Raw genomic sequence first — 12,581 nt, 5'->3', positions numbered from 1 at the left:
GCTGGTTGGTTTTCAGGAGCCATTAGAAAGGGTTTTCCAGGAGGCATTACTTGGGGGAGATGATCCATACGGACAGGTAGCGAGGGCACCGACCGAGATTTCCCGGAAAAGGCAGGGTGGTTAATTATTCACTCAGCGGACAAATGAATTTATGTATGGGGGAAGGTACCTATCCACAAAGCAATGCCTCTGGGACACAGCCTACAAGTCCAAAAAAGGTGTCCACAGTATGCTTCAGGTCTGCATTGGGGGGATAACAAATTGTTTTCTGTTCAAATACAGGCAGGGGTGTCTGGTGTGGCAACGTTGGCTCCGCTTCCTCGAACAAATGGCGTTATCTCAGCCCAAAAAACACCTGCAACGGCAGGGGGTATCAGGCACGGAGGGTTGAGAGAGTCGTGTCTACGAAGGAGATGGTTGGACAAGGCAAGGAACAGAGTCGGACCAGCACCCCTTGGGAGCCTGAAACAGCAGGGGCGTCTGGTGGTGGCAACGAGGGCTCCGCTTCCTCGAACAAATGGCCCTAGGTGGTATCAGGCACAAAGGGTTCAGAGAGTTGTGTCTACGAAAGAGACGGTTGGGCAAGGAACGGAGTCGGACCGGCGCCTCTTGGGAGCCTAAAAACGACAGGGGCGTCTGGTGGGGGCAGCGAGGGCGCAGCTTCCTCGAGCAAATTGCGCTCTCTCAGTCCAAAACACCTGCAGGGGCAGGTGGGCATCAGGTATGGAAGGTTGAGAGAGCGGTGTCTACGAAGGAGATGGTTGGACTATGCAAGAAACGGAGTCGGGCCAGCGCCCCTTGGGAGCCTAAAACGGCAGAGGCGTCTGGTGGTGGCAACGAGGGCTCCGCTTCTTCGAGCAAATGGCGCTCTCTCAGCCCAGAAACACCTGCAGGGCGGAGGGTTGAGAGAGTTGGGGCTACCAAGGGATGGTTGGAAGAAAGGGGAGGCAGTTGGCCTCAAAACGGTGGTCGAACAGGGAGCCGGTGTGCAAGAGCAGGTCAAGGTATGACGGAAAGATGGAGGGGACTGAAGGGACTGAAGTATCCCTAGAACAGGCACAACCGGCAAAGGTGAGATCCCTGGTCAAAGGAGGATAGACGGAGTTGCACTGGGCAGCAAGGTGTACTCAGAACTGCTAGAACTACAAAATAAGAAAAGGGGGGAGCCACAGTGGGCGGTAACCCACCTTTGGCGTGGCGGTGTTGTGGCGACCAATGAGAAGAGAAAGACTCCGAATGAGCCATTGCGAAACCGGAAGGGGCTTCGCCCAGTCTGGACAGCGCCTCCTGGGAGCCTAAACGGCGGGGGTGTCTGGCGGTAGCAATTGGGGCTCAGCTTCCCTCCAACAAACGGCGCTCCCCCAGTCCGCAAATACCTGCAGGGGCAGGCGGTTCTCAGACTCGAAGGTCTTGGGGGAGTTGGGCCTGCAATGGACATGGATAAAAAGGGGGAAGCAGGACAAGGAGCAGTCGCTACATCTTTGGAACTATTTTCAAGATCTGTTTGCTGTGGTTGCATATATGTGAAAATAAATCTGCGGCCTTGTTACGCCAAACCAAAAGAAAATGTCTCATTCAGCACCTTACTATAGGGGAAAGGAAAGGGGCTGGCAAGAATGAGAAATGGGTGATACACTGGCCTAACTAATGGACAAATGCCCAGGTTATGAAGGTGACGACGGAAATACAGAAAGAAAATGGAGGAGGCACCCCGATAACCGGGGCAGGGGCCTCCCTCCTTCCGCTCTCTCGTCCTCCCTCCCCCCTCGGGGGCAGGGGAGAGGGCGGCAAGAGTCCAAAAGAGCGCCAAACGCAACAGTAAGCCCGCGAAGGGCAACAATGGAAAGGGGAGGAGCAAGGGCTTCATATGCAGCGGGCGCCCGGCACAGGAGCACTTGCAGCTGTTCCAGCAGCCGGGCGCCCGTCAACCAGGAGAGGATTTCGTTTTCCCACCCACCCACCCTACAGCTACGGCAGAGCCTGAACGTCGTTGTCGCAGGACGACAGTGCGGTGTTGTGGCGACCAATGAGAAGAGAAAGACTCCGAATGAGCCATTGCGAAACCGGAAGGGGCTTCGCCCAGTCTGGACAGCGCCTCCTGGGAGCCTAAACGGCGGGGGTGTCTGGCAGTAGCAATTGGGGCTCAGCTTCCCTCCAACAAACGGCGCTCCCCCAGTCTGCAAATACCTGCAGGGGCAGGCGGTTCTCAGACTCGAAGGTCTTGGGGGAGTTGGGCCTGCAATGGACATGGATAAAAAGGGGGAAGCAGGACAAGGAGCAGTCGCTACATCTTTGGAACTATTTTCAAGATCTGTTTGCTGTGGTTGTATATATGTGAAAATAAATCTGCGGCCTTGTTACGCCAAACCAAAAGAAAATGTCTCATTCAGCACCTTACTATAGGGGAAAGGAAAGGGGCTGGCAAGAATGAGAAATGGGTGATACACTGGCCTAACTAATGGACAAATGCCCAGGTTATGGCTGTGTGCATGATTTTCATGGCGTTTGCCGTTCATATATGTGGTTGTGGTCGTGATGTGCATGTACCACTTTGGGGATTTTGTGGCAGCACTAGAACTGTGTGTCTTCTGTGGAAAGCCTGTCTTTTATGGCGTGTATGCTGAAGGAGCTAGGTGTTTTTTTAGTTTTTGTTTTAAATGTGGATGAAAACTGAATTTGTAATATTCGATATACAATATAAATACTGTCTCCTGTGTTAAACTTCTATTTTGAATAGGGTGACATATGTCATTTTTAATTGATAATATTAAGCATAACCACTGCGTGAGGTTATAATGCGAGGAGGGGCGGCTCGAAGTTGTTGAAGTTTGAAATTGGTTTCTGCATTAAGTTTCGGTCCCTTTCTGGCTCCGACTACACCATAAGACAGTCCCGGATCTGCGATAGGGAGGGCGGGGCTACAGGACCCAGAGCTAGTCCACATGAAAATCTTCCGACCATCAGGTGTGTGGCAGCGCCCCCTACAGCCACAGAGGGGCAGGAAACGGTTTCTCTCCCACATGCGCCGTTTCCATTTCACAGCCACTCCTCCGTCGCATCTGCGCAAATTAGTGCATTCAAAATCTATACGGAAAACTGAAGTCAATGTGCATGGTAGCCTAGAAGGTCAATCAATGTTCCTGCTACAGAGATATGTGCATGTGCAAAAGAGAAACAAGGGGGCACAAGCTTGTGAATATTACACTATCGGTAATCTCAAAGAGATTTTGTTTAAAGATTTACTGCACAGTCAGGAAACATTTGTTGAGAATTTCAGGTGCAGGAGGGTAGATGTCTCAAGGACACTTGGGACAAAGAAGAACTATGCAAAACAAACCCGTATGTTGCCACACGGTAGCCCTGTGATGCACTCCTTGGGGGACAGATAGTCCCAGTGATTTTGTCTGTGGTCTCTAGTCTAGGTCACCCGACGTGTATGTTGATGCAGCTGCTGTAGTTATCTGTGTGCAAGGACGGCGTCAGGGCTTTTCAGCACTTTCAGATGAAAGGGGCCTCAGGTGAGCCCGGGCAGCTGCCCCCATTTGTCAGTCAAAAGTCAATACTGGCAATATATTCCTTACAATCTGGGGCTTAAAATATATTTGCTCTTTGCAGCACTCTCCTTACAAGTTGCATTGGCTGGAGCCCTCCGGGCTGCGACTTAACTACCCTTGGGGTACACAGACGTGTTACCACCTAGTTACCTTTTAACCCTGACAAAGAAGGAATTATAGCCTTGCAGTGGACATTTAGTGTTTCTGCTCCCTGTGGGCCGCCTCGCAATAACTTGCGGCTATCAACTTCCAGCTATCCCCCATCACTGGAGGGCCCGAGCCGCTTCATACCCGTGCCAAGAATTGCCCAGATCTACAGCCATTCTTCACTCAGGCCGCCCAGGCCCCGCGCCTACATGCGCCCCGTCATCGATTTCAAAACAAAATGTCGGGCGCGATGCAGCGCCATAACGAGGCTCAACGTTTCGTTGGTTGCTAAGCAACAGTCTTTAAGTTGCCCACAAATCCGCCGGCAGGCGGAAGAGCCGGCCTTATCAAAGGCTATCTAAGGCCTTGTTTGCCCCTGTTCGCTGATGAGAGCTGACACCAGCCATCCAGCTTCCCCTTCAAACACCGGCCACGATCGCCTGCAGTAACGACTAACTAAGTACATTGAACACACCCCGATTCCTTCGAAGCCGCGGCACCACCAGCACACAGGTGCTCTTTACTTAGCACACCTGCATACTAATGCCAAACTAAGCCTGCAGGACTATAACCCTACATACTCCAGGGGTAACCCAGTATTACTGTCGTGCTACTCCGCAGTCTTTCGAATACTGCTGGATGCGCATTACTTTGATTCTACGATCAGCCTGCGACTGATATGTCAAGACTCTAACATGCCTGATTCACAAAGTCAGACCACACATCACCATTATATTCTTGTGTTAACTCACAGTTTTGCTATTTTTACATTTGCACACTACCAGCTCTCCTCACCTTACCTACGCTAATGTCAATCTATCTAGCGCACCCCGTTGCAGCAATGATATTTAGAGCCAGCCTATTCTAGTATACAGCTACTGTGCTACCCAGCCCTTTGATAAATGAACTAGCCTGTCCCTCTATACCACTCACGCCTATGATAAGCAAAACCAGCCTACTCTACTGTGTTTTGCAAATATGTGCTACGTGATAAATGGTTTCTACCTATCCTACTAAGCTTCTAGCCTTGTGTTAAATGAACCAGATGTTTATAGGCTATAGTTTCTGTGCTAGCTAGCCCTGTGATATTTGAACTAGCCTATCCCACTGTATTACCTAACCCTGTGTTATTTTTAACTAACCTATTCCACTGTGATGCCTTGTACTGGCCTATTCCGCTGTATTACCTGGCCCTGTGATATTTTGAACCAGCCTATTCCACTGTATTACCTAGCCCAGTGATATTTTGAACTAGCCTATCCCACTGTATTACCTAGCCCTGTGATGCCTAGGACTAGCCTATTCAACTACGCTACCTAGTCCTGTGTTATTCTGATATCCACTGTGTTTCCCAGCCCTATGATAATTTTAACTAGCCTATCCCACAGCACTATCTAGCCCACGACAAATTGAATCAACCTATTCTGGTCCGCACTTCCTCTGCTACCCAGAACATTATCCTCTTATGACTTCCTTAGTCTATCTTACCGCTCTAGGTACACAGGCCATTATCATTACCTCACTGTGCCTCACCAGTCCACAGACTTTCGCCCCTCTGAACCTGACCTGCTACACAATCACTGCATCTGTCACCATACAGAAGTCCAGCCTCTCTATACAGAGCCAAGCCACCTCCTATTCCTGCAACACAATTATCAGAAATTCCAGACTTAAATCAAGACTGGATAAACTATTTGAACCCCCTCTAGACTCATCCAGTCCCAACGATCCAAAATACTTCCAATTCCAAACCTCACAATAACCCCCCAGTTAGTAAGGCCACCATTGAGCAATACGCGGCTCTTCATCCCAAGTCTCCTAACTCCACACACCAGACTGCAAGCAAAGACACCCATATACCACCACTCAATGGGGCCCTTCTAAAAACCAGGTCATTGGTAGCGCATGCCACAGAAATTGCAGATCTTAGCCGTTAACCTCGACTTTCTCGCCTTAACTGAGACATGGCTTCATGCTGCAGCAGGGCCCATACTCATGGTAGCTGTGCCTGATGGTTACAATATTCTCAGACACGATAGACAGGAGTCCCGAGGAGGAGGTATCGCCATCATCTTCAAATCTAGTCTCGCCATGAGACTTGCCCCTTCTCAAAATGTCCAATCCTGCGAAACGCTCACAGCCAAATTACCACTGGCCAACTCACAAACCTTAACCCTAACCCTGATCTATCGTCCACCTGGACTCATTGGTTAATTCGAGGAGGCTACCTCTTCCATACTCTCCAATAACCTCAAAAACTCATCACAAGTTCTACTCCTTGGCGACTTCAACCTGGGTCTCAATGATCCCCTTGATAAACTGGCCCTCAACACCGCTACCACCCTGACCGAACCCGGCCTACGCCAAAAAAGTCTCCACACCCACTCACAATAAAGGAAGAATACTAGATTGGGTAGCTGACTACAATTGTCATGCTAACATCACCTCCATCTCCCCTTTGACCTGGTCAGACTACTCCATCGTGTCCTTTTCTCTCCCCGCCACCAGACCTCTCCCCATCACAATCCCCACCGAACCCTCCACCCCCAAACCATAACAAGAAGCAAAAAGAACATCACACCCGAGAGGCTCATTCCAGCCACCCTTCCCACTCTCAACTCCCTTCCAGACAGCACCGATCCAGGTACACTGGTCGACGAGTACAACAAAATCATGGCAACATCGCTAGATATAATTGCCTCGCTCAAACTTAGACCCAGCAAACCCAAAACTCACTTGAACAAATGGTTCACCCCACACCTCAAAGACCTAAGACAAAAAAAAAAAAAAAAAAGAACCTGCGAGGCCGCCTGGTGACTACTCCCATTGGAAGTCAAGAAAACTAAACTCATCAAAATCTCCACCCTCTACAAAAACAAAAAAGAAATCTGCCTGGCCAAAAAGGAATTATAACACCCGGATCTCCCAAGCTAACTCCAGCAGGAAGGAGCTATTCACCATCCTCAAAGGGATAGAAACCCCTATCTCCACACCAGATATATGCACCAAAGACAAAAAGACAAAAACTGGTGCTCCGGCATCCAACATGCGCTTTCCAATAACAAAACTACTCTCCAAAGTAAAATAGCCCCAAAAAAAGCCTCCTTGAACGCGCCCATCAACCCACCGCCACCCCACATTCCTGCTACCACTGCCACAGTCTAACTCTAAGACACCTACCTCTCCCAGCTCACCACCCACTCGCTTCAAATTTTCTAAAATAGCTATCCTTGAAGTCGAAAGAATCATACTTTCACTCAAACCCTCCAACTGCCAGGGTGACCCCAGCCCAGCCCAGCTTGACGCAGCAGGGGACCTAGCCCCCTTTGTTTCCAACCTCATTAATGCTTCATTTGCATCTGGCATCATCCCTGCTAACAAACATAACACAAGGATGAGGGAATAGAATGCCCACTTCCAACCGACCCTCATTTAGGTATGTCACCTTTAGAAACAAACACAAAAAGGTTGGAGGGGCAACATGCTCAATTTGTTGCAAAATGAATGCCAAAGACCAGACCATTGAAGCACGACAAACAATGCTTCTAGTACATTAAATTATGAAGCACAATCAAATATATAAAAAAATAAACAATTTTATTCATATGTGGAATATCGTCACAAAAAATGCACAAATGTTAAAAAGATTAAGGTGGATTTTGACATAAAAGCATACATCTGATGAAAGCACAAAATGTGATCATCTAACTGGGATATCTACTCAGAACCAATGGAACAGTGCAAAAAAGTTATGTCAGACAGTAATATAGTCAGATTAAGGGCAAATAGGTCAACAGCCCTATACTATCTGTGGTGTCAACAAAGTGTTGTGTGCTGTGCAAATCCACAATTTTAAACTACATACAACACTCCATACATTCTCACCATCACTCACAATAAGATACATCCAACATGTTTCTTTCCATAAAAAAGTGCAAAAAGTGCATCCCCGCTAACCTTAAAGAATCATGGGTGCTTCCCCTACTAAAAAAAAAACAAACACTTGACCCGTCAATACCCACTTATTACCGGCCTATCACGACCGTACCCTTTCTATTAAAAATCCTCGACAAGGTTGCCTACACACAAATCCAGAAATACCTGGAACTACACCATATCCTGGGAGCACGCCAATCTGGTTTTCGCCCACAACACGGCACAGAGACAGCCCTCATAGACTTAAAGACACAAGTCGATGAATTAAGAGATAAAGGGAAATCTGCCCTCCTCCTCCTCCTTGACCTCTCGGCTGCATTCGACCTGGTTGACCACAAGGTCTTATGCGGCCACCTAGACTCAGCTGCTCACTTCTCCAGGGAGGCCATAGCCTGGATTGAGCCTTTCCCATGTGAAAGGACCATGCAGGTATTCTCACCCTCAGCAGCCACTGACCCTATCCCTATCACATGCGACGTCCCCCAGGGATCCTCCAACTCTCGTACGCTATACAACATTTTCACTAAGCCCCTTTTCGATGATCTGGACAATCCAAGTATCACCTAGACTAATTATGCGGATGATACAAAGATTCTCCTCCCACTTTCAGGAGATTATGTAAAGGATTTGGCCTTGGTGAATAGGGTGCATCTCATCCAGGCATGGATGGCTAATCATGGTCTTTGCCTGAATGACGACAAAAACAAAGCTCATCATTCTAAGCACCTCCACAAACCTCAAAAAACTTGGGACGGAATACGCCTCCTTCATAATTGACGGCAACCTTATTAAAGTGGCCAATGCGGTGAAAACCCTTGGCTTCTATCTCGACTCAACCCTCTCCTTCAACAAACAAGTTAACATGCTGGCCTCCACTACCGGTTACACATGCAAACTCATCAGAACCGGTAAACCCTTCCTCTCAAACACCAGCTGCATCATCCTGGCCAGAGCCCTCATTCTGTCCAGACTTGACTATTGCAACACCCTCTACATAGGCTCAAACAAAGCAACCATCAGGAAACTCCAAACACTCCAAAACAACACCCTCAGAGCGGCTAGGAGAGACCATATCTCTGAGATTAGGCAGCAAAACAACTGGCTCTCCACAAACGACAAAATCAAACTGAAAATTGTGTCACTCACTCACAAATCACTGAACAATGCTGCCCCCAGCTATCTTGCCGAGAGATTCCAAAAAAGGACTTCCACCAGACCCTCCAGACTAGCCCACAGCAACTCCCTCCTTGTCCCCAGATTCAAACTCTCTAAGTTAGGTGGCAATAGCTTCCCCACTAAAGCAGGCAGCTCTGAAACTCCATTCCTCCTGCAATCCGAGAAGATCAGCCATATCAGAATTTAAGATCTAAATGCACCATCGGCTCAAATCTTCCCTACCGGGTGCCCACTGGCTGTAAATACCTTCAAGTGGACAGTAACTTAATGTATAACTTCAATGTTTACTGTTATCTTGTGACCATTCTGTGCATGTATGTACCTGTATTGCTAATGTATTTATCTGTGTAACCAAGCCGAGAACATTCCTGTAACTTTCGTGCCCTGATTCCCTTGGGTCTGGAGTGCGTTATATATAAATAAACAAACAAGCTGTGTTTCTTTGTCTCCATTATAATGTATGCCTTAGACTTCCTCTCTAGACAAGAATGCCCCGCCCCCAACCAGAAATGGGCCCTCACACATCTTAAGATAAGCCTGTCTGTGCAACCTGGACTCATATCTCAGCAGGACAATGTTAGCCCTGGTGTAGCGGTCCATACACTGTCGCTCTCTCACTCCCCACGTGCGCTATCGCTCTCTCACCCTGCACACGCCATCGCTCGCTCTTCCCTGCACAAACTTTCACTCTCTCTCCGTCTGTCCCTGCACACGCCGTTACACTCTTTCGCTCCCTGCACGTGCTGTCACACTCTTTCATCCGGCGCACGCTGCTGCTCTCTCTTGCATTCTTGAAGATATTCCCTTATCCCCACTTTTCCAACTCTCACCTTTGTTCTCATACCTCACCTTTTCTCTCATCCTTAATCTCACTTTTTCTCTTACTCTCTCACCCTTTCTTGCTCATATTTCCTCTTGCTCATCGCCACCCTCTATCAAAGGCCTCTGTGGCTCTTCTATCAAAGGCCTCTGTGGCTCTGTCCCACTTCTCATGCCATTGATTGCACACCTACACCCATCATTGCATTCTCCTTTAAAACTGTGTACTCTCCTCCTTGCACCATGGTGCCTATGAATGCAAGAAAAGAACAGTAACGCCAAAACTATTGGCAGTGTCAATGCTTGTTTCTATGAAATTATTTTTTTAAAATCATTTAAAAAAAATGTTTTGCAATATAAAAGCACATTAACTTAAGGTAGCTCCACTTAATGCGACAGCCTCAGCACGCATACACGATACAAGTGCTCCCCTGTACGCTGCTCACAGGCTAAACAAATGGCCTGTGCCTTTAACAGTGTAGCGCAGAAATACTGGATCGGCGGGGAGCGCGGCTCTTACCTGCATCTTGTGCATTTCCCAGACACATAAAGGGATAGCGACCAGTAGCCCCAACACATACAGCAGCACAACAAGCGGCCGGATCCAGCGCCGCCAGTTCCTCCACGTGCACGCCATGACCGTGGGGGCACTGCAATGGGGGTGCAAGGGAACGCTGACCGCCCCGAGATGGGCCACTGACCGACAGCTTCGTGGAAGGGATCAAGCCAAAAACAGCATACGGAGAACACACCATCCGATTCACTGCAACAAGTGGGACACCCGCAAAAACGATGCCTGCTAGATCAACACCCCACTCCCTACGTTCCGGCACCCGGCGCAGGCTAGACAGTAAACAAGAGTCCACTGCTTCCGCCTTCAGTGTCCGCCTGTAATGATTGGTTGGGCTGCGAACCATCATTCTGCACGAAACTATTTACTCCAATAAGATTAACCACAATCCTTTTACCCCGCCTCCATGTTTACCAACTACGCAGTGATTGGCTTTCTGGGGATACTGTCATCTGACGTTTCTCGGAAATCTGTCACTGGACGTGCTTGATGTTTATTTCTTTAACTATTTTATGCACGGTTTGAGAAGATTCACTCTGGTAATAAAAAAGAAAGTGGGTATGCTCTGATAGAACTGTGCATTGAGGCCATGCCCACTCGTGATATTTAATCGGCCACGGGTTCAACTGAAGTGTGGGGAGTTGGATTAAGTTTAAAGTGTCTCTGGAAACACTTTACTGTTACCCTGGCTAAATATTCTACACGAAATAAAAAAAAATCAAAGAAATAAACATCTTACATATGCAAATATCCAAATAATGGGAAAATATATTATCCCTCACTGGCAAAAATTACACTTCATGGTGTGAGGCAGCCCTATCATGGCTGTTGTGTAGTGAACCCTCCTGTGTGGGTTGCCCCTTTAAGGGGATGTGTCCCTTCCCCTTTGTATTGCCCTTTTAAGATGGGCGTCAAGGCCCAAGCTAATAAAAGGGAGCCAGCCCTGCAGGCACGAAGCAGAACGGCTGCAGACTCCCATCTCTCATTTCATGTAGGCTTCAGGCCTACACGCGGGGGTACCGGCTTGCGTGCCCTGATGCCGTGGGACCCTTGGGGCAGCATGGTCGCAGAGGTCTGCATGGTCAGGGGCAAGGCAGGCGCAGCTCCCACCCCCGATGGTGCTGGTATCACCTAGCACCGGGGGCCTGCTGGATGACCAGGGCAGGCCCCAACACTCACATCTTGTGATCATGGGTGCATCACTATGGGGGGGCCTGCCGGATGTCCATGGCTGAGAAACCAGAGATGAGGTCGATTTTGGACACCAACGTGACCCATCCCAACCCATGACCACCTGGGCAATTTGTTGTGGTCTCCTATATATTGATTATATATTTCTTTTCTTTTTAATGAAGACAATAAGTAATCGATTGTTATGACTTTTTTAGGATAAAGTTTTAGCTTATATTTGTCATTGTTGTGTATGTATGAATGGCTAATGGACGCATGTGTATGAATGATATGAATTGTATGTAAAATTATGTGTTCTTAAATTCTTTCCTGCGATGTAAAATTGTTATGAGTGCTATGATTAAATCATGATTAAAATTCTGATATTTAAATAATGGATCAGGTCTAATAAAATTCCTTGTTTCCTTTTTTCAAAATTGTATCCTCTGGATCCTTTTTTCCGAGATTAGTAGGATGTCCATGGCAGGCCACCCCCAACATTGGCGACGAGGACAAGTCCACGTGGCACGGCCCCTGCTGCCCGTGAGCATTGGGGAAAGTAAGAAGGTGAGCGGCATCCGTCGCAAACCGAGGAGTGAGCAGCCCTGGCCCCGCAGAGGGAAAAAGAGGAAACGAGCACCCGACCCCACCGCAAGCCTAGGTTGGCCTGCGACTCGCCACTTGCGCTGCGGTGTGGGCCCGGGCCACCCTGCAGTGAGGTGCGCCCACGGCAGTCTGCCGCGGTGGAGGGGGTGCGGCGCTTCTCTCCAGCCCGCCGGGGAAACGCTGATGGAGGAGCCCTACAGAGTGGGACCTGCAGATGGGTCCTCCTTGGCCGCGGCCATCTGGGAGGAGGGTGCTCGTGCGGCCAGGGAGGGAGCCATTCTACCCCCTGTTGCGAGCCCAGCCCCTGCGACACCCGCCGGCGGGAAAAGATAAATGCCAGCTTGCTTCCCCGGCCTTTGCAGTGAGGAGGAGGAGGGAAACAGCTCAACCGCTGTGACACCCGCCGTGAAGAAAAGGAAGACAGCTCGGGGCCATCCGGAGGAGCAGAAAGAAGACCCGCTGCCCCGAGGAACGGCAGGGCTGGCGGACTGACAGGATTCCACAAATAATTCTCCCACCCTGGGAGAGAAGATGCTGCGGGCAAGCTGAAGGAGGCGGGTGCCTCTCCCACCCAGTAGGCAGAAGCGCCACATGGCTGCGTT

At 49.1% G+C, this 12,581-nt stretch overlaps 1 protein-coding gene across 1 annotated transcript in view; it reads right to left on the bottom strand.

Annotated features, from left to right (window-relative positions):
- Positions 1 to 10,499, bottom strand: part of TMEM184C (transmembrane protein 184C) — a 591,213-nt gene extending 580,714 nt beyond the window's left edge. Inside the window, exon 1 of the mRNA XM_069631247.1 lies at positions 10,153 to 10,499. Within this exon, the coding sequence (XP_069487348.1) occupies positions 10,153 to 10,269 (117 nt within the window). The 5' untranslated portion in view covers positions 10,270 to 10,499. The remainder of the gene's footprint in view (positions 1 to 10,152) is intronic.
- Between the last annotated feature and the right edge of the window lie 2,082 nt (positions 10,500 to 12,581).

Source organism: Ambystoma mexicanum, chromosome 6q, assembly GCF_040938575.1.
Source record: "Ambystoma mexicanum isolate Mex_15411 chromosome 6q, UKY_AmexF1_1, whole genome shotgun sequence".
Classification (NCBI taxonomy): Eukaryota; Metazoa; Chordata; class Amphibia; order Caudata; family Ambystomatidae; genus Ambystoma; species Ambystoma mexicanum.
The sequence above is the reverse complement of the archived record's forward strand: the minus strand, read 5'-3'. Positions and strand labels throughout refer to the sequence as shown.